Source organism: Gymnoscopelus braueri, assembly GCF_963280865.1.
Source record: "Gymnoscopelus braueri genome assembly, chromosome: 10".
Classification (NCBI taxonomy): domain Eukaryota; kingdom Metazoa; phylum Chordata; class Actinopteri; order Myctophiformes; family Myctophidae; genus Gymnoscopelus; species Gymnoscopelus braueri.
In genome coordinates this window covers 24,279,675-24,306,964 of record NC_137611.1, presented here as the reverse complement: position 1 = coordinate 24,306,964, position 27,290 = coordinate 24,279,675, and the positions used below count along the sequence as shown (strand labels likewise).

General features: G+C 41.0%; 1 protein-coding gene across 1 annotated transcript; it reads right to left on the bottom strand.

Moving 5' to 3' along the window:
• Positions 1-2,032: 2,032 nt before the first annotated feature.
• npc1 (Niemann-Pick disease, type C1) lies at positions 2,033-27,254 on the bottom strand. The gene is made up of 25 exons (XM_080439373.1): positions 27,107-27,254; positions 23,854-23,979; positions 23,616-23,722; positions 23,043-23,206; positions 21,368-21,535; positions 20,970-21,219; positions 20,642-20,724; positions 17,578-17,942; positions 17,174-17,403; positions 16,492-16,592; positions 15,031-15,133; positions 14,719-14,908; positions 13,991-14,173; positions 13,757-13,871; positions 13,519-13,646; positions 12,387-12,521; positions 12,124-12,213; positions 11,474-11,664; positions 11,095-11,210; positions 10,371-10,500; positions 9,689-9,874; positions 5,265-5,496; positions 5,039-5,152; positions 4,633-4,795; positions 2,033-3,991 (listed from the first exon to the last, which is right to left on the bottom strand). The coding sequence occupies exons 1-25, from the start codon at positions 27,185-27,187 to the stop codon at positions 3,909-3,911; spliced, it is 3,834 nt and encodes a 1,277-aa protein (XP_080295499.1). The 5' UTR covers positions 27,188-27,254; the 3' UTR covers positions 2,033-3,908.
• Between the last annotated feature and the right edge of the window lie 36 nt (positions 27,255-27,290).

Sequence of the window (27,290 nt, the reverse complement as noted above, 5' to 3'; positions counted from 1 at the left end):
AACTATATATTCTGATTGTAAGCATTGCTGTAGAGTGTTTGTTCAGTAACAGTCCCTAAACAGAGGCTGGGATACATGTTATCCAATCAGGAGAGATAACTTGCACAGAATACAGATTAAACAAGTGAAATTGGAACTAGGAAATGAGCAGACAAAATTGGAACTGGAAGACTATAAAAAATATAAAATTATGAAATTGAAGCTGATACATGGGAACTCTTTCCTGATTGGCTGAACATTTTCAACCCTCCTGAAAATGTATTTTCTGTTTATTAAAGAGCTGGAGAGACAAACACTGTAACAATGATTACTATCCGTGCTTTAACCTTAAAACAACTTTTTTTTTTAACCAAATAAATCACTTACCCTTGAGTTTGGTTGTATTTTGGTTATTGGTGCCATTTCTAACTCTTAGTTTCTATTATTTCAGAACTTTTAGATTGTATTTCGTTTACTCGGCCAAACACAATGTGGTACTTTATTCCCAGTTAAAATAAAATACTCTACTACAGTGTAAGGGTCTGGATATTACATAATAGTGCCCTCACTATTTTGTCCCCCTGCAAACACAGTTCACCAGCCCTGCCAGTTAAATTAATATTTTAATCTCTGAACCTGATTCAAAGAACAGTCCCAGCTCTCACAGAGATGGATAAATAAGTCATGAGCCTGAGGCTTGTGTGACAACAGAGCTGGACAAAATGTCCAACTTGGGACACATGCTGTAAGCACTAGGCCAGACATCACAAGGCTCTCAAATGGGATCTGAGTGACTGAGCACCCGAAATAAATAAAAGAGTATTCCCATGCACACCTGCCTCCCCAACTTGAACAAGTTACAATAATTACAAATGCTGTGTCTGGTTTCGTTCATTATTACAGTCATATTTCATGCACCTGCAGGGTAGAAATACTGCATGATCGCTCATCTCACAAAATTAGGTCACTCCTGCAAGACTTTCAGGAGAACCAGAGCCACCCACAGCTACAGTAATGGAATCTGGCACCACCTTGTGGGCTACAAGCTCCCTTTTAACCAGTCGTGGAAAGTAACTAAGTATATGTACTTAAGTACTAGTAGGTATTTTTTCACTTTACTGGATTATTTCCAATTTTCAATACTTTTACTTCTACTCCACTACATTTCAGAGGCAAATATTGTACTTTTACCATTTGAAAACTTTAGTTCTGCGTAATGAGTACTTTTACGAAGTATTTTTAAGCCAATATTTATGCACTTTTAATCCATACCTGGTTACCTCAGACCGTCCGATAACAAGAGATTTTTTTCCAAGGGGGGGGGGGGCTCTTGACCACGCTGGGGGTCCCCCCCCAGAACTCAAATAACAGGATTCTCCTGGTGAGAACAGAAGGGTTGGCAGGTCTGTTTTACTCTGTCAATACTTTTGTACTTTTCTCAAGTAAAGTAACTAAGTACATGCACTCAAGTACAATTATTTGAAAACTTTTGTTACCACAGTAGTTACTCTGTAGATTTTGATTACAATTACAAAACATGTGTTAACCACTTCAGCCCCATACACTTTGGCCATTTGAAAATAGCCGATCTACAAGTCACAATGCATCGCGATGCGACACAGATCAGCTATTTTCTAAAGACGTGTATAGCTTTTGAAAACTTGTTGTTCTGTGTAATGTGTATTTACTTTTGGTACTTTTAGGTATATTTTGATGCCAATAGTTTTGTCCTTTTAGTAACATTCGAAATTCAGATGAAGGAGGAGGATGTGCTGAAGTTCCTAGCAGCATCCACCCACCTGGGAGGAACCAACATGGACTTCCAGATGGAGCAGTACATCTATAAGAGAAAAAGCGATGGTGTGTACATCATCAACCTGAGGAAGACTTGGGAGAAGCTGCTGTTGGCTGCCAGGGCCATCGTTGCAATTGAGAAGTAACATTTTTAATAGCGGAATTTACTTGTAGCAGAGTATTTGCGAATACTTCTTCCACCACTGATTAATGGTAGAACTCCCTTTTAACTGATATAAATAAAAAGAACAAATATGGATGCATTAGTATTGGTGATATATATTCCAAACAAAATAAGAAAAACATGACATTTAAAGTGGTGTACCATTTAAAAAAAAAACATAACACCTAGTACAAACAAGGCTAGGTAGAGAACTAAATCATACACATCATTAAAACCGAATTAAAGAAACAAGGTCTCCACAGCCTAGGTTGTTTCTCTCCTTTGTGTAAAATTGTGTGCTTCTGGACAAATGTTTCACCCACAACGATGCACTGCATTGTCAACAAGCATAAGTCATTAATTCTTTCAATTTTATGTTAGCTTTTTTTCTTTTATAGATTGCCCAGTACCAAGCCCAGTACCAGGCTCAACATTGAATGAGGTATGACACATACTTAGAACAAAAAATAAGAATAAACAAATGAAACAATTGCAAAATGGGACAACCAATGTCAAGTATAATTAAAGGTGCAATCTGTAAGTTTCAAATCCAACCTGGGATTCTAATCCGGGTATCCTGCATGGGAGACCAAAGGTCTACTGCTCAAGAAAGAATCCCAAAGGTTTGGCCAAGGGAGAAATCGCACTCATGTGCTTCAGGCATTACTACTCAACACCAGGGTCTAAATGTCTCAATGTTAGAGTAGGGAGACACCTCGCTTTCTTAAAAGTTACACCTAACTTTTATAAATAAGTTACGGATTGCAGCTTTAACAAAGGAATGCTACTGCTCCTTGGCACACACGCATTACGACCTCCTCCAGCAAACATATCACCCCTTTCAAAATCTATTAACACACCATTGCCAACTTATCCAACAGTCACAATTTCAGGCAACATGAGGCCGAGCGTTGACACAAGTGAATCAGGGTATGTAAAGCTGGACGCTCCGCTTGAGAGGAACACATTTACTCTTTTTGTGCCTTGTGACGCAACAAATTCCTTTGCAAGGCATGTCTGAAACGTTTTCTCCGTTGTTTGTAACGTCCCCAGAGGGGGCTTTACAGTAGATTTAATGACACAGTGTTATAGCTTGAACAAAGCTTTCCACAGAGGTATTACAAGATGTAGGATTACACAGTTAGCCCGCTAACATTCTACAATCAGTTTTGTTTTGTAGCTGTAAATGTTTGAACATTAGACCTCATTTAGAGCTCTGTGGCAAACCTTGTAATCCTGATTCTTACCCCCCGCCTTGATCTAAAAAGTGATGGGGTTGTTTCAGTCAGTAACTTCAGCATCCACCATTAGTAACCATTATATTATCACTACCATTATCGTAATTACCGTCATTATTAGTTCAAGTTAAATTAGCGTATACAGTGATACACTCAATCGTGTATTTACCATATCAAATAGTTCTACAAAAGTGCCACATTAGTAAACCGTTTCATAAACATTTTGCTTTACACATTCTATTTTTTCCAGTATACACATAAATTATATACAGTATATATATATATATAAAAAACAACAACAGTCAACTGTTACCCTTTTAAGATTCCTGCAAGAAAATAGCGACTAGCATATGGAGCTGACTGAAAGCTTCCGTCCGTCATCTCGTGTTGAGGGTAGCGTCTCTCCTACTTTCACACGGTCTTATTGCAGTTCCATGGCGAGCTAGGTGGCACTCATGTCAAAGATAGTGTAGTCTGAACTGACCATAGACCTAGAGGGTGATGGTGGTGTAGCTACAGTCTACAGAGGAGGGGAAAATATACCATACAACAATTCTAAGCTTAGACAAGGCCTCTGGTCCTCTCACTCCCAAGTGGTTTCCTGAGTTACATCCGTGCATAGTTGTAGTGGCGATGATGAGTGTGTCAGTAATCACAGAAACTGCTCAAGCTCACTCCCACGTGGTCTTTGCCAGTTCATTGTTAGTTCATTGTTCAACGTCTGAAGTAGCTTGCTAGTAGTTGAGGAGGCGCTCCCTTTCCGTCCCTGCGTAGCGCTTGTTGGCTGCCAACACCTTTGCTTTGTTTGCGGAAGGACCTGCAAAATGATTTAACAACAGTTTGACATCAGAGCCACTTCACCTCATTTCAATTCAATGCACGTGCAGCCACTGTGGCTGCAGAAATCATGTGATTGCATGTGAAAGTGTAACAAGTGCTGAGGTACTAGCTTAGTTTTATTTGACAATAAAAAAAAAACTCATAAAAGTGCATTCCTAAAAATTATCAAGGATAATCACACAGAAAGTGTGACGTATGATAATGTAATGCAGATTCCCTGTGTATTCTTGTGTTGATGTTGTCCAGCTGGTAGTAGTAGATATGACAGGCATGTTATATATCCCATATTCATAAGGCAGCCATTTTGCTCTTACTTCACACTCAGGGGGGTTGGGTTTCCCACGTCAATGGTCTATTGTTTGGTCTCAAATTATATGTACTGTACAAGTACATGTATATTTTAAACACTTGAATCCTAGAGTCCCTATCCTGGTCATGTCATAACTGTCAAAAGTCCAATGAAACTAAGCGAACATAGCCAATCTACGAGATAACAATGCGTCGCGTTGTGAGCTTGTAGATCAGCTATTTTCGGTGGAAAGATTGGAAAAAGGAGGGGGCCTAGTATAGAAGAAGTATATAGGGTTTAAGTTGTTAAAGCCTTGTGATGGTTCTGACCTATATAGCTGAGCAGCACAGGCAGGAAGATGAGTCCATGCGTGGCCCCCAGCAGCACTATTGCAAGGTACATGCGGAAGTAGAAGATCTGGAAGATCTGGGACTTGGACAGGGCCAGAATCAGGATACCACCAAACTTGGTTAATGTGATCCCGCTGAAAACCTGCAAATAAGGCACAGTGCACAGCTCACACAAGGCTCAAAAAGGCGTCATCACTTGCCTTCATGCATGAAAATCCAAAAGTTCTACTTAAAGCTATAGTAACGGCAGGCAGTGCTGTTCCTAAGACAGTATCTAAGTCAGTTACTTGTTGCCAGGGCTTCCACCACTGGTTGTGAGCTTGTAGATCAGCGGCACCACCGAGCAACTACAGTAAGTATAAGTGAGGCTAACAATGAGACTTACTGAGCTGCCCATGTGGGCCAGAGCCTCCTCGGCTCGCTCCACCCTGTTGCTCTTCACGCTAATGGAGAACGCCCGCATGATGTGACTGCAGAACTCCACAGAGATGCCAACACTCTGCAAAAACACAAACACAAACAGGTGACGCGCGGAAAGCTGAACAACAAACAGATCTGCTGCCTCATGCTGGATATTTCACTTGGAGACCAGCTAATCATTGAGCCTTTACCATGACAAGGTTGACCAGGGACACAGCGTTGAGGCTGATGCCAAACAGCCACATGACCCCAAACATGTTGATCAGGATCATGGCGATGGTGACGCTGACGAGCACGCCCGACCACAGCTCGAAGCCCAACAACACTGTGGTCACTACGAAAACGGCCGCTAGCGACACGCTCAGGTTCATGGCCGCGTCGTAGGCGATGGTCAGGTACTGCTCGTAGAAAACGTAGAACACACTATAGAGAGAGAAGAGCAAAGGGAGGATAAGCAGGAGCGACCATGAAGTGACTTGTTTCATACGTTCAGAGCTCAACGTGGGGTCCCAGGAAAGCAGGAAACACAATTTTTAAGACCTTGTTTTGACATTTTTGGGGTCTTACCATAGAGTTATAATACGTATATCTAGAGAGCGGACGGCCTATTCACCTATTAATTTCAATAAAGTTGCTCACCAGCACATGAAGCACCCCGAAGTACCTCTACTTCCTGGATTGGCTCCAATGTAGGAGCCAATAGAACAGCCGCACTAGCGTTTCAGACGATAAGAGCATGCGCAGTAGCGTTCTAAATGCGGAAGTATTGCAATGCCAGATTTGGCCACCAGGCTTCTATGGCTTCAATAATCCTCTGCCCCCATATATCACGAACGCAACATCTAATCATCCCCAAATTGAATTAGCATGTTGAAGGGCCCCTAAAAAGAGCACCCTTCCAAATACAGTTTCACTTCTGCCCATAGGGTACGCCACGAACGTGACCAGTTTACCAGTCGTACAAACTCCATTTCCCCCCACGAAACTTCCTTGTGTCCTGATGGCTGCACCCCATGACTGACAAAGCCCTGGGTAGGCAACATGGCCTGGTGGGGATCTGCACTCTGAGGGGGGTTCTTGTTTGCATTGTTTTGTATGCTTGTATGAGTGTGCTAGTGAGCGAGCATGTGCATGGGTGTGAGTGTGTACAGCTTTTTATTGCATCTTCGTTTTACTGTATGGTTTAGTGCTGCATTTAATGCTGTATTTATCTTATCTTATTGTGCCACTGCTGCTGTTCCACCCTGAACGTCCCCCTTGGGGATTAATAAAGTTTTATTCTATCCCATTTTTTTTTGTCTTTCATTGCCATTCACAACCTCTCACCTAAAGCCTATTTAAAGCAAGCTTGCTAGCAGGACCTACAGGGCATGTACTTATCACGAATATCCAGGAGACCAAGTTAATTATACTGTTAAGGTTATAATAGAGCAAATCTAAACCATCTACTTGACAAGGATGTTTATGTTGAACATTTGCCTCTACTCATCTGGTTGTGCTCTACACTGTAGTGCCATATTACCCTATTCCATCATAAAATATTAAGTTCATTTCTATGTATTGCACCCTGAATTTCCCCCTGGGGGATTAATAAAGTGTTATCCTATCCTGTGTTATCCCATTCATCAGTTAGTGTTGTGCTGTACTGTATGCAGACGTTCTGGAATCTAGGATACAGTGGACTAGTATAAAGTATAAAGTGAATGGTTACGGTCAAACATTTGCTATGGGCTATAAATGTTGTTGTGAACGATGTTATCTACGGCACAATTGCCTCTAGCACCCTTGAACTTTGATTTCAAAACAAACTCAACTGTCATAATATAGTCAAGCATACAAATTAAAAGGGATATTTCACTTTCAAATATGTTTGTAGTCATTTTTTTTTACTTTGATTTCAAAACAAACTCAACTGTCATAATATAGTCAAGCATACAAATTAAAAGGGATATTTCACTTTCAAATATGTTTGTAGTCAAGCACCCTTGAACTTTGATTTCAAAACAAACTCAACTGTCATAATATAGTCAAGCATACAAATTAAAAGGGATATTTCACTTTCAAATATGTTTGTAGTCATTTTTTTGAACTTTGATTTCAAAACAAACTCAACTGTCATAATATAGTCAAGCATACAAATTAAAAGAGATATTTCACTTTCAAATATGTTTGTAGTCATTTTAACGTCTACTTAAGCTTTTATGAGCACGCCAGACAGTTTTTAAGTTGCTTGATTCAGTATTTAGATATTTGTTATTCATTTTATCAGACACGCCCACTTCCTATCCAACCCATTGTAACGTCAAACTCCATTTTAACCATGTTAGATTAATTGAAAACTGACTGATATTGTCCTTCTAATACATGAGGGAGTCATGCTTTTTCAAAGGCTTTTTCCATGTATTTTTTATAATTGTAAAATGAAAAGAATAAAAAAAAAGAATAAAGACGATATCAGTCACCTGAACCAAGGACGTGTTTTCAATGAATCTAACATGGTCAAAATAGAGTTTGAAGTTACAATGGGTTTGTATAGGAAGGGGGTGTGTCTGATAAAATGAATATAAAATATCTAATTACTGCATCAAACAACTTAAAACTGTCTGGGATCAACAAAAGAAATTGCTAAAAAAAAGCCAGAGTAGCAATAAAATGACCCCAAACATGTTTGAAAGTGAAATATCCCTTTAACCTCACATTCCCTAACAGTGAGCGTTCCTTCTGTAATGAATAGAAATCTGACAATTTACAGACAACCCAAAGGTCTTAATTCACATTTTAGGCTAAGGGACCAGTCGAAATTTACATAAGGGGGGGCATGGAGGAAAATAGGGGAGGGTCATGCCTTTCTAATTTTGGTCCAAGGGAGGGTCAGCTAATTTTACTTTGAATCCAAGGGAGGGTCATGCAATTTTGAATTGATAAAATAGTCCGTTTTTTATATACCTTTTTTACAGCAGAACAGTGGTCAATGACCCTTCTCCATTTCAAAGGATACAAAGAATTCAAATCAAGTAACACCTTGTCTATTTAGAATCAATGACGGTCGTTAACAAGCCATCAACGCACAGCGAGTGTGAACGACCCAGTCAAATCTATTCAGCGTCTTAACGATGGTGGTTGAACAATTAAGCAAAACTTCAACAGGCGTTATTGGAGAGATGCATTATAAATAGGCCTACTATAACTGGATATTCATAATCATTTGAAGTAATTCTGTGCATGTGATTAATGTGGATCTATATGGACAGTTGTGTATAGATGCCTAGCTCCACAAGTAAAACCAGAAGCATCAGGCCATAATTGATAGCCTAATTTGTTTTATGTAGGCAACAGTGTAGTTGTAGTCACTGTAGTTGATAATTAAAAGGGCAGAGTGACAAAAGTTTTAAACTACTGGTTACCAAATATTCAACTTTCTTCAATCTGACCAGGATTCAATGGGTTTCCCACATGTAAGATGAGAACACTATCCATTCTGCTACCACTACTACAGATACACTGTGCATTTAGCAAGACTGACTACACTACAGCAATGTTCTAATCAATGTGGAAAGCAAAACATTGGACATATCAGTTTTAAATGTCATGTTGTATTTGATGGGGAGGGTTAGGGGTGTCAAGAATTTCACAATACGATACATGATGTTGGGCATGATATCGATATGATATATTATTAATGTTCTTTTCTCATGTATCATCAACATTGGCCATCATCTTATAAATAACGTTATAAAGCAAGTTAGAAACAATTACAAAGTGCTTTGTACACACAAATAAATACATTTGTGCAAGCTTATGGAGAAGTGAAGTTCTCACTAACTATAAACCCATTGTTTCAGAGGACAGATAGACACTAATATAACAAATATAATATAATATAAGACTGCATAACTATAAATTCCACAAACCTCATATTTTTGTCATCTGGACTTTACCAACCAAGTGCAGCCTAGTTATTTCCAACAGCTAAAAAAAATCTATAATACCAGATACAGTATAATACAATCTTAGATTAGATGTAGGCCTATTTGAGAGTGCAGATGCATGTCACATTAACGAGCGTCAACGAGCATCAGCTGACACACAACACCTCCCCTCTGCAGTGCTTTAAACTGAAAGTGACTGACTGGAGTCTGTTTCATTTCTCTCCAAAATACCTTGAATATGATGGAGGACATGATTAATAATTACTATGATTATGATAAGCTTTACATTTCATATCATACAGTAAAAACTCCTAACTTTCACCGGCAAAAAAAAAGAAAGTGTTTTTTTTTTTATTAAAAAAACAATAAAAAAAATATTACGATACAGTATGACATCATGACAATACCTATCATCACATTTTAATACCACGATAGGCTATATCGTGACACAATATATCGTGACACTTCTAGGCGGGGAGGGTTACTCTTTTTTTTGTAATCACTTGGGGAGGGTCATTGATTATTTTTTTTTGTCAAAGGGAGGGTCATGGCATTTTAGATCAGGGCACATACATTTCCTCCATGCCCCCCCTTATGTAAATTTCGACTGGTCCCTAAGGCATGAAGATTGGAAGCAGATTTCTTGGTTTAAGCATTTTTGTTTGGTCTGATTAAAAAAGGTTTACCTGTAAGGGAAAACCTTGTGGCCCAGAGCCTGCGTTATGTTGTCAGCCAGAACACGGGCCATCTTCAGGGCCTGTATGAAGTCTGATGAGTTCTGCAGGATGGTGTGGTAGGTCATGAAGTAGGTGGCTCCTACACCTGTGTCATTTGGATACAGGTGCACCGCAGAGCTGTAGGCAGCATGGCCACTAGGGGGAAGCACAAAAGCAGAATCTTTTAATCTTCAAAAACTTTAAAATTTCTTTCACATTTTTTTCAAAAATAGTGAAAATACCAGACCTCACAACGTGGTGCGATGCGACACGTTTTGAGCTGTTAGATCAGCTATTTCCACTATTCAATGTACAACAAAGTATATAGGGCTTAAGTGGACAAATAAGGTGAACTGAGAAGGAAGCAGCATAATGTAATTAAAAAATGGTATCACAGGAATCAGAAGTGGTCCTGTCATGTCTCTCTCTTGGTTTAAGACCTGTCAATTGACCACAGCAATTGTGGTTAACTATTGCAGCCGTACTGGATGAAAAAAATGAAGAAAGGAGACTAGCAATTTACCCCAATTTTCCCCCTCCACACACACACATTTTTATTTTAATAATCAATTAAATCGAATTAAATCGAGTTGTTAAATTGTTGCACCCTTACACCTTACACATTAATAATAATTATTTAAACACAAATTACCCTTTTCCACAATTGATGTTGGGGTTGTCGGACAGAAACATGGGTAGGAACCGCAAGAAGTCTTCCCCTTCAGGCCTCTGCTTCCCACTGGCAGTCATGGGTCGACAGTGAAGACACGATGGATCCACCACTGGAAAACACAGCATCACAGAATTTCCACCAGACCAAGCAATAAGATGTGGGCTGAAACTGTTGCTAGAGTTACTGTATGTTTGATAACAGGGATATCTGTTAGTCATCACATTGATTCACAGACTGAATCTCAGGAGACTTAAAAAGTTACTTTGGATAGAAAAGGAAAAAAAGCCCAAAAGCTACAGTACATTGTATTATGTAATTTAGTGGGGGGGGGGGGGGGGGGGGGATATTAAATCAAATATTAAAAGAGCAAAACAAAATCACAGCATTTTTCAGGGCACTAAATCAAGAGGATGCTTCCAATGAGTGCTTGATTTCCTCTGTGAACACTTCACACCTTAAACATAACAGTCCATACTTCCTTCCAAAAAAAAATCACAAGGGAAAGTTTAATAATAGGAATCCAATTTCAACTAAATAGCACAAATGTCAATCATGTGCTACTTGGCTATTTTATTGTAGAAAACAACTTCCTCTTGCTTTTTAAAAACAAGCACGGGTGACATATGGAGTCAGCAGAGAATGACAGAAGGGTTTAAAAGAGGAGAAGAGCATGTGGAATGCGGCGGGTGGGTTAATGGTTTACCTGAGGCGTTGCAGAACGCCCCCGTGGAGTTGAAGTATCGACAGCAGGATGACTGGGGCTTCACCCAGTCAAAGTAGTCATCGAGCCAGGAGGATGGTGTGAAGGCAACAGTAGTGCTGCGAGCAAAATGAAGAGTGAAATTAAAACTCTGAAGTCAGGGCTGCAACAAATTGATACAAAAAAATCCAACTAAAAACATTTTCTACATTTTATCAGCTAAATTGACTAGTCTGATCAACCACTCAAGCCCTACTAACAATTTTGTCTGCAAAATCTCCTCATTTAGTATAGACTGATCTTACATAGTACAAACGGTAACTTTTGTCTTGAACAAATTGTCAGTTGTAACTGAAACGGTTCATAGTTACTCGTTTCTTACTAGTTGCTGATGAGTGAGGAGTAGTAGACCTGCTGGACTAGGGAGTTGTTGTTGCAGCCCACTCCTCCACACACACTGTTCTGACCGTCCAGGCTGGTGTAGTCGATCCCTTCCTCCACAACAAAGTACACCGGAGGGCCAGTGTGGAGGTATGTTGTCAGGTTCTTGAAGTACTGCAACACATAGGAGTCCTAGGCAAACAGAACAGAAAGAGAGGAAGGTAAGTATAGTAGTGAAACACAGGAGTTCTAGGCAAAAGGAACAGAAAGTTTCATTCCACAGAACATCACAGATGTGAAAATAAAATCTGAAATATGTCTAGGAATAGAACTGTATGTATAGTAGTGAAACACAGGAGTTCTAGGCAAAAGGAACAGAAAGTTTCATTTCACAGAACATGACAGATGTGAAAATAAAATCTGAAATATGTCTAGGAATTGAACTGTTTGACATGCAGTAGGACATTCGCGTTCTTCCACTTGGAAGATAACGCTCAATGAAAACCAACTCTAAAATGTTATTCTCAATGTATTTAATTGTTCTCCGTTTGCAGTCTGGCAGTGGCACAATGTTGAAATCATCAACACAACGAGACTTCTCAGGTACAAGGTACGAGGACAACGATCTTGACGAGAACTACACAGACTTACATCCGGCATGGAGAGTTTCTGATCCAGTCCGATCTCTACTTTATTCACCACAGCAATACTGAAGGAGAGCATCCCCACAAACACTGCAACCTAAACAAAGGGAGGAGAGGTTACAGAAACGTTGTAATCTCTACTAAACTACCACAAAACATTTTGAGCAAAATGAGCAGCCCGATTTGGTACTCTGAAGACATAGAAGGCATGTGGGAGAGCTGAACATCATTTATGTTCTTCAGTATGAAAAGCATCATTGGATTACTTACTACTATGGGTCGCACCCACTCCTTGAGGATAAAGGGGGCGTATATCTTCTTGAAGAAGCGGAAGAGGAAGCCATCAGTCTTAGCTTCCTGACCTTCTGGAAGCTTCACACAGCAAATAATATCCAGACGATTCCCCTACAAACACAACACACCACAATACAATTAATTTCAATATTCTATATAGAGCTGAACATTTTTCTATAGCTTGTTTATGGCCCCTAAAACGATGATATATTGAACAATTTTATATAATCACAAAGGTTTTTTTTCTTTTATAGAAACAATGGTTCCCATAATATAGAAGTTAAAAAAAAATTACGCGGCATATCTAGTTAAGAAAAAGGAGTTGTGAGTATACAAATTATGCTGGATTAAGTAGAACTCGATTTTTTCCCCATCTGATAACATAATAGAGCACTTAGAAGTTGGCTATTACAATTTGCAGGCCTTCTAATTCACTTCATCTAATGGGCGCACACCTCAGATACCCTGTAATGGCTCCCGCCTTGTTCTTCCTGTGAGTCATCACCGCCCCCTCAGCACCACAGTCCTAAATGCGAACCCTCTTCTACCATGCCGTTGAAGGCACAAGGGGGCGGGGCTGGCGGGCTAAGTTAGTGCAGTGAGTGGCAGTTGGGGCAAACGCAGTCCCCACCAATATTATTTACGATTCTGTGCCTATCGGTACATAACTCAGACGGCGCTTAGTCGACTAGCAGACCATCGGCCGGTCGTCGCGGGCACTCGCGCCTGGAGGCGCTCGGGCGCGACTCCTCGGCCTCAAGGTCTGCTGAGTCGGCGCGCCTCCGTTATAGTCCAAAACTATACTTTATCGGCGAAAAAAATTGTCTGCGGTTGTTTGAAAAAGTATTGTCCCAAGCGGGAGGCAAACCCAGACTCCCAGAGCTGGTGGATCTGTAATCCAATGATTAGCGAGGTGCGCTACTGAGGCCGGTACTGATATTAGGTATTCGGGTTGTATTAGAATGTGATGTCCTAACTCTTCTATTGTAGAGGAAAGAAGTCCCCGCCCGCGTGCCCGCCCAATAGGGGAAGCCTCGCCCCCCCTTGTGCCTTCAACGGCATGGTAGAAAAGGGTTCGCGTCCTAAATACCACCACATTCATTCTCACCTCCTGTCTGCTGGCGTCCAGGCCCAACAGGCTGACAAAGCAGCTGATCTGCATCAGGAAGTCAATAAAGACGGCCAAGCCGGCAAACAGAGAGAATGTCCTCACCGCCGGCATGTCAGACAGGGCTCCTGCCAAAGTCAGCATACTTCGTTATATAACTTTTATAAAAATAATTATCTTATTTTTCTTATCATCATTATGTGTCAGTTTAAAAACCGGGGGTGTAGTGTGATAGTACCGAGGAAGAAGGCCACAGTCTCAGACAGGGAGGACAGGAGCATGCTGGGGGCTACGTCTCCAAGGATACGACCGATCTGCTGGTGCAGTTCCTCCTGATGCATGCGCTCATCCCTCTGTGTACACACACACACACACACACACACACACACACACACACACATTGATGATGGCCTAAAATTGTCACATTTACAGTACATAACCCAAAGGTTTTGGTGAAGAAATCATTTGTAACCTGGTATGTCTGCACTATGATGAAAATGTTGTCCACGCCCACAGCCAGCACCAAGAAGGGGATGACCTCGATGACGATGAGGGTGAGAGGGATGCCGGCGTAGCTGAAGATGCCCAGAGAGCAGGCCACGGAGCTCAGCACGATCACGATGCCCGCTATCCCCAGAGAAATCTTAGAGTCCACCTAGATTGGGCACAAAGCCAATGAAATCAGTCATACTGTGTATACCAGCTCCAAGAACTCGTCAGGCGTGTCAGGCTGGTTTCACTCCATCGCTGAACATTTCTGAGTTCGTAGGTCATGTTTGAGTAAAGAGTGACGTTTGAATGAATCAACCTTCAATGTTTACACAGCCAAATCCTTGAGTGCTGATTCAAACACATGGACCCTAGCGTCCCTATTCGGGGGTGAACACAAGCTCACCAAAGTATCAAGCTTGTAGATCTTCAGCGAAGAGATTTAGTGTTAAAAAGGAGGGGCCTAGTATACTGTAGACCCCAGGGGGACTCCGGTCAACAAAGCATAAAGGGTTAACTCTGAGAGTGTGCTGTAAAAATGCACCCGTTAGGGTTAAATCAACACTCAGAATTTTGCTGTGTGATTTGGCTAGCAAAGCGCAAACCACCGAAACGACTTTGAACCCATTCCACCATTAGGATGGGACGGTAACACTATGACACACTGAACAAAAATCGAGGACAATTGCAACACTAAGGGGAGAGTCTCACCATCAGTCGCCTGAGGCTTTGGATGTGACCGAGAGCCAGGGAGATGTAGACAAACATTATGATGTAGCTGACTAATATGGTGCTGATGTCACTGGCGCTCTCCCTGTCGATCTCATCCTCTATACTCCTCTCAGAGTTAAACGCTACCGTCAGGTTGGGGTTGTTGTAGCTCTTCAGGTAACGGATGAATCTGAAACACACACATACACACAATAATAACATGAATGCAAAGGAATTTATCTTTGAGCAAAAGTAGCCCTGATAGGGAATAAACAACTTCTGCCCGCTCTCTTATGGATTTTAATGACTCACTCTGTCTCCCATGCCTTTGCTTTGCCCAGCTTGACTGTGTCGTTGTGGTAGTTGTTGACGGGGAACGTGATCACTAGAGCCGTGGCGTTGTTGTAGTTAGTGCCTATGAAGGAGGAACGGGAAAAGTGCCACAGTCAGGCCATGTAATAAACACAGCCGAATAGAAGCCATAATGAAAAGAAAAATAATGTTTCAATGGGTTATTTCAGCCAATGTACTGCATATCCAAACCACGATGATGAATCCCATAAAAGCAGAGGTGTGCTTTAATGTACATTGAAATGCTTCTTGTCTGGCAAATTGGCTGGAAACGGTTCCTGATTATCGATTAGTTTTGAGCATAGACACTACTATGCAGATAACAGCACGTATTCAGAAAACTATTAAAGCCATTTATTCAACCGGGGTGCTCTTTAACACATTCCATGCCAGACGTTAATCTCATAATGTACTCACCAGTGCCAACGTGTTATTGTTGTTTTTTTGTTTTTTTCACGTCGCCATAGACCTTGTTAAAATCCTTAAGACACTGTCTGTATACATCGGCGACATCTCACTGAATCTACCAGTGAAAACCACGTGTCAAACGGAGCTCCATGGTTGTAGTTAGAGCGGTTTACGTTAAACAGTGATATGCGAGGAGAAAAAACTACAAGGAGAAAATTCAGTTTCAGTTTCGTCATTAGAACGAGGGCCGACGCGATCGGCAAAACCGGATCCCAAATAATTATGTTTCCGGTTTTCAAACCAGAACCGGAAATGGATCAAAAAATTCCGAAAGTGCACCTGGGGTGAAATCAATGCGAACCGGCGGTTCGCGTTGATTTCTACGCGATTGGCATGCTGCGGCTTTAAATAGGTTCGCGTAGATCTACGCGATTGGCATTCAATGTGTTAATGTTGGAAAGGTTGGAAGGAAAAATGAAGCTACAAAGCGATGCCCGACACTTGTCGCTGTGTGAAGGGCGTGATGCGCTACAAAAGAAAATGTTGAGCTGGCTTAAACTTTTTCCAGCACTCCAATGACACAATGTGTCAATCAAACATATGTTTTTGTTTCACCATTTCCACTCCCCTTCTCTCTCCCTATAATTCCGTCTCTTTTCCGTAAAACAGAGTAGGAATTATTAAACCCTACCATTTTCATTTACAGAAGATACTGTTGAAGTGTGGCTTAAGGAGCCACACTTCCAACAGCAACTTGGCAGCAATGTAGCTGGCCTGTTTTGTCACCACTAGTGTCAACGGAGCATAAGATTGACCTCTTTGAAAGTATTCATAAATAAAAGACATCCAGTACGGGGTCGATGACCCAAACAGTGACTTCTTGTGTGAGCAGTAAAACATTTAAACTTGGAAAAATATGACAAAAATGATGCAACAATTGGAATTTAGAGAGTACGTTCTGTAGCACATCCTCCGTTAACGTTTCCTTATCCCATTTGTGTGACTTCAGCTCACCGTCGTAACCCCCCAAAGCCAGCCAGGGGAACACAGGGCCTCCAAAGGTGCCCATACAAGGGTCATGAAGGACAGTCATGTCATCAAGGGATGCTGGAGAACTGAAAAGAAGAAGAGACAAAGAGGCCATGAAGTCATGGAGAGATTAGTCATTATCGAACGAGTCATCATCCAATCAACCCCAGTTATGAGTGCAGCTCATTCTGATCTGAGGAAATTAATAATAAGACCATCCATCACTGCAGGTTCTCTGTATATCTCTTTGTGTGACAACAGAGGCGCCAACAAAAATGAGGAAGCATGAATGATTGGCACCATTTCTTGCATCAGAATTTCAGTGTTTACTCAAATACAGCTGTTGAGGTCCAACCTTAAATTCTGACCTTTTCACTTTCATAACAAAATAATTAACTTAGTATGTTGGATTACCTATCTCATGCAATTTTCAAATAGATTTTCATGCCTTCCTGAAACCAATAGTTTCCTCAAAAATAAAAACAAATGTAACGCGCTTTGGAAAACCGTAAGCAGTAATGTCAAGTGAGTTAGATTCAATGTGCTGAGCATACCAGACTGTCCTCCAACCTCTCACAGACTTCTACTCAAATCTGTAGGAAATTTAAACCAGAGGATGAAACTTTATTTTCCTCCAAAATAATACCACAAAGAAACACATTCCCACCTGACACAATAGAGGAAGTGAGTGTGTAAGTCAGCATAGATGATCCACGGGAGATCCCCATTGATGTGGTCCAGCACTTCATGGCTGTTCTGGAAGTAGTTGAGGACACTGAGGATGGTGCAGTTATTGTTGTACGGGGCCAGAGGAGCCAGACAAATATCCTCGAGGGTCACGTTCTGCCCGTCGTACTCGGCCACAAGGCCCTCGATGCCTAGCTGCAAATCCAGCACCTAGTTGTCCAGAAGAACCAAATGAGCAACACAAAACCCAACACAACAATGATAGCTGATCTTAATCATGTAGAACCTTTAAGCATGTATTTGAGAAGACACGCTTATTTTATCCCCCCATAACCGCCCAGCACGCTAAATCGTTTGTGCTCACGATCCCTCTCCGTGGCTCACCTGGTGTAGGACGTCCTTGTCCAAGATGGCTCCAAAAGGCACATCGGATCCCATTTGGGGCTCAAAGGTGAAGGTGCTGTTGAGCGGCGTGGTGATGATGAGCTGCTCGGTTCTGAAGAAGGGCGCGAAGTGGCTGTCAAAGAAGTCCTTCTCTTGGCGTGCTCGGCTATCAGGGGCTGACCAGATTTCAACGGGGTCGGTGGTGATGCGCATGTAGACCAGGCCTGACGAGGCGGCTGCCACCACAACCAGGGTTGACAGTATAACCACCAGGGGCTGCCGCACGCAGTAAGAGCCCCAAGCGGTAAAGAGGAGCCGCAGGGCATTCTCAAAGCGCTCCCCAAGTGTTTCACACCATGTTGCATCTACACAGACAGAGGGAGACACCAGGATTATGTTCAGATCAGAGGGTGCCGAGTGAAAGGGCAATTTAGCTGACCTTTAACCTGAATCCCATCACATTGGGAAATTTTATGTCAAATATTTACATCTGCAAAGTCGCCTTTTAAAGGTCTTAACAGACCAAGCTGCCTTGTCCTAACTATGTTGGGAGATCAGTTTGGGTGATGATGTTTGATCTCTCACAGATAAAACGCAATGCACAGGACGGACAGCCAGTGTCTGTGTGAGAGGAAATAACTTTATACGCCTTTGGCCCTTTGCACCAAAATGACCATGCATATTATGCATTATATACCGGTAAGCGTTTTCAAACATGGAAAACCTGGCAAAAACTAGGCGATTGAATTCTTACTACTACCCACTGCCAGTAGATGTGTAGGCCTATGTCTTAGTTTTTTCTGGTTTGTCATGTTTGACCCAGATCATTATGAGGCACAAAACTTGCTACAGAAGCTAAATCCAAGATTACAAATAAAATCTCATCTCATCAGCTCATTCACCAGAAATGAGTGCATTCCAGAAAATAAGTGCATTTGCGAACAGACTTCTCTCTTGCACACATGACGCACGTACTGTATGCACACACACACACACACACACACAAAATACAAATAGCACAAAATATGATAGATTATCGGGAACAGAGGCTTTGATGGCCCGATTGCCTGACAACACCTTGGTGTTTTTCTCTGCATTTTTTGTTTTTGTTTGTACATATAGTGTTTTTGAACTGTTGGTTGCTACTAGGGTTTAACACCGGGAATCCCGGGATGCGGGAATCCCGGGAATCCCGAGGTTATTTACCGTCCCGGGAACTGACTTCGGTTCCCGGGATCCCGTTTTTTTTTTTTTCTTGTTAGAAATGAATACTAATTAGTAGAAAGGCCTATCTACAGCGCGGAGGAATTACTATTATAATTAGCCAAGTTACTTGCCGCGTTGCCGACCAGGGCAGGGTCCCATCGTCCCGTTGTGAGAACCAATATGGGACGCACTGAATCATGTAACAGTAATGAACAAAATAAAACACAAGTGGCCGTGATGCCCCCCTGCCTGCCCTGCGCATGCTGATTTCACCGTTTCCTCTGCTGTCAAACAGTAGACACCAGTTGACTAGTTGAGATTCAACATCAAGTGAAACGCTGCATAAACAGTGGGTAGGTTTGATTTCGAGCCTATATTCCAGCTTAAAATGCGCGCAAGCCAAGCAATGCTTTTGATAGAGAGAGAGGAGAGACTGGAGAGAGAGAGTGAGAGCAAGAGAGAGCGTGTGCGAGAGAGAGAGAGAGAGAATTAGACCGATGTGGTCCGATTTTTTTATCATCATTAATGTAGCCTACCCTACCTACACTTGCATTTTAGAACGTTCAAACTACCATTTTACTAGAACTACCCAGTAGAACAAGTGAACTGCACAACAGCTGTCTGTCTCATTGATTGTCAGTGGCAGCGCATGCATGTGCACATCAAAATCACACTACAAAACCCGACATTTGATCAACAACAAAATATAGATTAATACATTTGACAACATACAGCCAACATCCCAAAATTCTTAATATCCAGCAAGTAGCCTAATATAAATTAATAACTGCAAACAAATTACAAGTTTAGGCTATCAAATCAATATCCTACAAAAGTAGAGATAAACTGTGACCTCACCGGCGCTCTGATGGACAATAAATAAATAATCCTTTTGCAAATTCTCTTGTCAATAATGATACAAATGGAACGTTTATTTCAGCAGCTAGAGTTTGACATTGTTTGAGTGCGTGTTGGGTGCACAGCGCAGCTCCTCGTTTAAGTTAATTGTCTTCACCCGCTGCTGCGCAACAGGGCAGATCTCCGCCAGGGCACTATATTATATTTATATATTATATTTATATGATTTAAAAAATCTACTTAAGTCATTATTAGTGCAAGTTCATAGGTGGACACAATAGGGACATTTGGGCACCTCAATATAAAATTGGCTATTTAAGTATCTACATATAAATGCATTTTAGTGGGTACTTTTTTTTTTTTTTTACCCTTTAACGGGAATTCCCGGGAAGCCCGGGAAAAGGTCTGAAAATTCCCGGGAATTAAAATTAGCTATTTCCCGGAAAATGTTAAACCCTAGTTGCTACTATATATGTCTATGAATTGAATACCAAGGACCCCAATGGAAACAAGACCGCAAGGACTTTTTTGGACGGACCTTTTAGACAAAGTATTATAAATGTAATTGAGCTGTTTACATTTTTTGCCTAACAAAATATTCAATCAATCAATTCAGGCCCTTAACTCTTTCATTGCCACACTTATTTCAGACTGTGTCGTCCCAGTGCCAGGAAAAAGGTGCATTTTTCCTCTGTTTGTTTTTTAACATTGAAGTGAATGGAGCAGCAATTTTTTGGATAGCGTTATCTCCTAGTTCCTTTGAGATTAAAAAAAAAAAAGAAAAAAAAAAAAAAAAAAGAAAAAAAAAAAAAACAATTAATTATTATTAAAAAAAGAAGAAAAATATATATATATATATATATTTTCGTCATTTCCGTCCGTGGCCATGATAGCCATAGAGCCATCGGACGGGAATTCCCGTTTTTGGCAGTTAAAGAGTTAAGGTTTGACCGCAAAAGTTGCTTTGTGATTACTTAGAGCATACAGTAAATTACTGTACCTTGGTCAGTGTTGTCATTGTTCAGAGACATTGGGTTGTTGCTGTCCAGTATGGGGCCATATTCAGACATGATTGTCCTTTTCCTGTATGCAAGAAAAATATATAAATCGTTTAAACATAAACAGCTAAAGAAAAAAAGAAAGGTGACAACGACGTCAAAATATATTGTCCAACTTTCTTCTTAGTTGTTGTTGTTGAGCCTTGAAAAGTATGCATGGCTCTGTGTGCTATGGGTCCATGCAGGACAAACCATGAACGCACACCATAACCTATAGATTACACACTATAAAAGAGAGAGACACGTCACTGGTATGTCCTGTTTCTTTACCTGTAGCACCAGGCTCCCAGCACAACGGCGATGAAGATGAGGAGGAAAGCCAAATAAGAGATCCACATGATTACAAACATGGCATCGATGCCAAGGATGGTCCAGGGAGGAGGCAGAGGAGGGGGGACTGGCTCGGGGCCGCAGGCCTCGTTGCAGTCCTGACAGGAACAGGAACCTGAGCCATCTTCCAGGCCCTCTGTGCAGGCAAACGTCCTGTTGTTCATGGGAGTGAAGCCAGACACTGGGACATCTGCAACAGCAAAACGTGTCACGGTGATGATGGTAACAGCAGAGATGTATGCGTAATGTCATTCTCAAAGATATTGCTGCAGTCATGTTTGTAGTGATGGCTACATAGGAAAACAAAGTAATCTACTGTAGTACTAAAAGCGATTTACCAGAGAATATGGGGATTATGGAGAAAGGACTCTGGCCGTTGTTGATGTCAAACATGTACTGGATCCAGTTGGTGGCGTTGCAGTCCTTGGCCTCTTTACCACACAGCAGTGACAGGGCCTTGACGTTGGTAGAAGGATTCTCTACGTCCTTACAAGCGTTGTACATGGCTGCGAAATGTAAAGACATCAGACTTAACTTATCTTTGAACCCTGGAACGTCAACAATGCCCCACCCCGACAACCCCATTCCCACTGCAGGTTGCGGTTTAGTTGTGCAACAACAATGCAGTGGTTGGAGGTGTTGTAACTGCTCATTGAGAAAAAATAGACCCTGGTATTGGTTAGGACACCTACTGAGATAATACTTCCTGAAGCTCATATGTGCAACATATCCTCTAGCAAAACTGGGTATATTCTGGTAAAACCAGAAAGATGAGAAATTAAGGAAATGTTTTATGTGCATGTAAGATAAAGAACTAATGGGGCTGATAAAAAAAAACACAACAGGATAAAAGAAAGCAAAACCCCTCTGCATGGTAGGTGTATAAAAGCATGACTTGATAAGCAAGGGGGTCATATGTACAGTTCAAGTTCAATATAAAGCAAGGCTCCATTTGCTAAATATAGGACAATAGCAACCATTAGTCACCCCAGGGTAGCACGAGGGAGCGCATGAGGGTAAGTAAGGAAGTGATGTAGTTTACTAGTCAGCACATTCATCTGACGTGCACAGATAAATGTGTCGAGTAGTAAAGTACAACTTGTTCCCATGTGTCCTGACCATGTCATAGCAATAGCACCTAGCACCTTTCATTACTATTTGGCATTATTGCACTTATAGGGATATTTCACTTTTTTTTTATATTGGGTAATTGTATGGTCTACTCAGGCTTTTGTGAGCCTACCAGACAGTTTTTAAGTTGCTTGATTCAGTATTTAGATATTCGATATTCATTTTATCAGACACATTGTAACTGTAAACTCCATTTTAACCATGTTAGATTCATCAAAAACACCCGTCCTTGGTTCTGGTGACTGATATTGTCCTTCTAATATGTGAGGAGACCGTGTTTTTTCAATTACTTTTTTCATAATGTTTTTATATATTTTTTGGAAAATGAAACAAATTAAATACAATAAACAAATGAAATAAAATAAATGAAAAAAGTAAAAACACGGCCCCCTCACGTATAGGAGGGCAGTATGAGTCACCAGAACCAATGACGAGTGTTTTTGATGAATCTAACATATTAAAAATGGAGTTTGAAGTTATAATGGGTTTGTATAGGAAGGGGGCGTGTCTGATAAAATGAATATCAAATATCTAAATACTGCATCAAGCAACTTAAAAAATGTCTGGTAGGCTCACAAAAGCCTGAGTAGACGATAAAATGACCCAATTTTGGGGGGAAAGTGAAATATCCCTTTAATGCCATGAACCCCAGGGTTCCAATTATGAGCATGTCATAATAAACATAAAATTAGGCACTTGCAACGCAACGTGTATATGCATGTAGATCGGCAATTGGGATCAGAGATTTGGTGTAGAGGGAAAGAAGGAGTGGATCAAGTACAGACCCCCGTGGGACCAATGTCATTGAAGTAGTAGTTTAAGTAGAAAAAGAAAAGGGGAAAAATTACAATACGTGACCAGACCGCCGCTGTACGAACTTACCATTAGCAAATGTCTGTCCAATGTAGTACTGCACTGCTGTCACATCAGACTTGTTAAGTGCGGGTTCTGGGCTAAACTCGGTGGCCATCATGAACTGACTCTGGTGGGGGCTGCAGGTCAGCTCACAGAACAGGTTCATCAGGTTGAAGAAACAGGCAGGGCATCTGCACACAGTAGCAGTGAGATAATCAAGCTGTGTAAAATGTTGTCCTCATTGACCTCTCCAGACTATAAAAGATTTTAAAGTGTGACCATAAATCATTAAATAAAAATGAAGACAGCGAGTCAACAAAAATACGGACAACACTACTTGCCAACATATGTACTAAATCATAAGAAACAGGTTCATGGAAATAATGTCAAAACTTTTTTGACATATTTTTTGGTGCTTGCAAATCAAAGCCTCTCAAAATATAAACCATATACAGTATGGGCACTTGTACAGTACTAAAGATTTTGAATGACATTTCAATTTTTGTATTTATTTAATTTGCTTTTTATCATCATTTTTAAGTGAATGTAGGAGTGTGTCCCCATGTGATCGCTTGGTTAACATTACAGCCATAATCATACCGAGACAGGAACTGAAGAGGCAACTGTAGGCTCCGTTTGAGCGTACTGAGCTGGGTAACATCACAGCACAAGCTTTGGTTTCCATAGACATATCCAGGACACAGCTCCTACATGAAAACCAAACACATCCTCAATGAGCTTCATGAGTGGTAGGCAAATACAGTATAGTGCCACTTGAATATGATTCAGAATTTTGGTTCCAGTGTTGAGAGGGGGGGGGGGGGTGAGGGCTACTTACCGTGAGAAGTTCATTGCCTTCAGCAGGCAGCGCTATGGGCGGACCAGTGTAATTGCAGTTGTACTTCTTCCCTGGAACTTTGGAGTCTCCACACTCACCATACCACACACAATGCTGGGCCTGAACCTGAGACAAAAGGCAACACATTACTGGACAATCATTTCTCTTGTGTGCTTTTGGCTCAAATCCATTTGGCAGTTTCATGTTTTAACTCTGCAGACAGTCTCCATTTCCAACTTCTTATTACAGTGTCATAGTTCAACCAAGATGCTATAATGGACAGAAACACTGAATACAATTATCTAGTTAAGATATGGAGCATAACACCAATTTGCATTTTACATGATTTACAATGTCTGCCCTGGATAGAGCCCAAATACAGCACGCGTTATCATAGCTGAACCACGTGACATGGTATTGTCTGTGCAAAGGACCAAACCAGGGCTACACTTGTGTTTCACCTGGGTTATGCTTAGATGTATGCCGTGTCGCGAACAGAAAATAGACCATCTACAAGCTCACAATGTGCAAGGCATTGTGAGCTTGATAACCGTTTAACCAGATCTATCTTTGGTCATGTTTCATTTCCACCTTTGTTTACAGAACCTGTAGTGTCTATAATTAAAAAGCGTACTTCTGCAAATAATTTTTACTTTTTACTTGATGGCTTGGCATTAATTCTCGAGTCTCAACAGACCTGCGGTATCCAAATATTTGTGCTGAGTGCAGGCTGACTGCATCATGTGCTTAGCAGCTTTTATTGACTGAAGATTCCTTAAAAAAAGGGAAAACTACTCTATAATTTGGCTTTGATACTTGACAAAATTATAAATCTGTACTAGTGTATAATTTGTTGGGGGAAAAATGTTATCCTAACAAAAATAAAACATCTGAATGGGCTGAAGTTTGCTGCTGCAAAAAGAATCTTGCAGCTGGTCTGCAATCTGTCAAACCAGCTCTTCAGTTAGCTGACTATTCAGCTTTAGCCCTCTTGCACGTGTTCCTATTTCTCTGAGGGAAAAAAGAGGGGTGCGTTAGGGAACTTCACTTTGCTTGCACAATGTTTTATGACTTGGGCTACCGCTTACCCTCTGTCCTAATCAAGTTCAAGGCCACCATTCAAATGCCATACTAGAGGTTTTCTTTTTTTCAGAGGTACTGACAAGTGCAACCAACCATTATGCACAATATCCAGGTAACAGGCTGGGAGCCGACTACGCCTAAGCCAGTTTCTGTTGCCGTTTCTCCCTGTAAGGGGAGTTTTCCCCCATACAGGTGTGCTTCATGTCATGAGGTAATTGTCAAGTCTCGATAAATTCAAGAGTATGGTCTTGAAATATGCTTTAATGTAAACTATCATGAGATAACTTCACACTTCAATTTTGCCAACAATTTCTCCAAAGTCAATCTACAAGCCCCATGTCTTCAGGCCTACAAGCAGCCGGCTGTAGAGTATTATTGAACCTTGATGAGTGTACGTGCTAATAGGCCTAGTATAAATCACTAAGCCACAGTCCCATTCTTTGTTTGTTTTTTATTGAAGCCATTTTAAAAACTGATTATAATGAAACAGCCCAATTTTACCAGTGAAACAAAGATGAACGTTTAAAAAAAAAAAAAGAGTCTGTGACCTGGTGCCAGTGCATTCTAGAATACTGTTTTTAAGACCTCAGTCTCCTGCCCTGTAAGCCATTGCTATTTTTGGGCCATCAACAGTCAAATAGCATCACACGTTTGGCAACTTATCAACTTAACCAATGTGCTGTTTCAGCTTTGTTTAGAATAGAATTTGCTCTGTAGCCTTAACCTACATATTGACATAGTTATCGATATGAATACTAAAATACACCCAAACAAAGAAAACAGAGGTGGAGTGAGGACAATGTTTAAGTAAGTGACGATGATCACATTATCCAACCAAATCAAATGGAATTTGGACTGGAGTTGACCTAGCCCTAGAATGGCTGTGATATTACATACTGCACATTTCATGTATTCCAGATAACACATTAAAATGTATGTAATATCCCAGCCATTCTAGGGCTAGAGTGGACACTAAACCCTCACGCATTGACAGTCTTTTTGTGTGTGATGTAATCACAAATAATGTGTGCTCACAAATAGAGTGTACACACACACACACACACACACACACACACACACACACAGTAAAATCATCAATGATAAATGTATCCATTTGTAACTCAAGAGATTATAATTAATTTGTAAACTCTCAGTATTAACATGCCGGATGTTACTGTGTATAGCTACCTACCCATCTATCTAGGTTGGGTTGTGTCAGAGGATTATGTCAGAGGATTATTGCCAGCTATAGAGCAGTGGTTCTCAAAGTGGATTCCAGGGACTCTGTGGGTTCCTTTAGGGGGGTCTAAATGGACCCTTACAAATCTGTAACTGACCCTAACAGGTCCATTTGGTTCCATTTGTACACTGTCAGAGTTAAGGGGAGACCTAGTAATTTTAAAGTTTGAGAACCACTGCTATTAGAGTATCATTTTTATAATGTCAATTCTTGTGTTGGACTGGATGGATGGCTGTCACTTCAAAAGGGGAACAGCAACACATTCCACAGTGTTGTCGTCATCCCAACCAGCAGCATCTTGACGACAAGACACTCTGTGTACAATGTGTTCGAGGCAGTGGTGTAAAGTAACTTAAGTACATTTACTTAAGTGCACACTTACACAGGAATGTTCACTTTACTGGACTGGAGTGGAGAGTGTTTCCAATGTTCTATACATTCTGCATAATGAGTACTTCCTACTTTTGGTACGTATATTTTGATGCCAATACTTAGTATAGTACAATAGTACTTTTACTTCAAGTACATTTTGAATTCTGGACTTTTACTTGTAACAGAGTATCTTAACATTGTGGTATTGATACTTTTACTTATGTAAAAAAATTGAGTACTTCTTCCATCACTGGTTATTCCAGCCCCAGGGATACTGCTATCCAAGCTGTAGCCGGCGTGCTATGACGACAGTTCAGCTAGCTAACCACATGATTGTTCATCTCCCTACAGTAAGACAGGTTCATAATAATAACAACTACAGCAGCAGCAGCAGCAGCCCTCTTTTTTTTTTTTTTACAAACTATGAGTTAACATAAGTCGCACACAAAACAACAACACCATCACACATCATGACGCCAACAGGCTCACATGATGATAATAAGCTACAGCAGGGTCATCTTTTTAAGTCGGGAGAAAAGCGAACGTCAACAAACTTACCCATTGATAATGTCCCACCGCCAAGAGAAGGAAGAGGAGACATGGAAACAGGTTGTTATTATTCGCTAACAGCCCCATCATTCGTCTCTTACCTCCCACTGTAACATACAGAAACCTACTGACCACAATGACCAGAAACCTGCTGCTGCTAAACTTTTACCGTTTCCTGTTATTGCTTTCTTCT

Bases quoted from the DNA above. Each gene is read 5' to 3' on its own strand.
- npc1 (XM_080439373.1), bottom strand. From the start codon at position 27,187: ATGATGGGGCTGTTAGCGAATAATAACAACCTGTTTCCATGTCTCCTC. The intron at 23,207-23,615 runs GTATGATTATGG...TACTGTGTGCAG, and splicing joins CCTCTTCAGTTCCTGTCTCG to ATGCCCTGCCTGTTTCTTCA. The intron at 20,725-20,969 runs GTAAAGAAACAG...TCTTGCATACAG, and splicing joins CTGGGAGCCTGGTGCTACAG to GAAAAGGACAATCATGTCTG.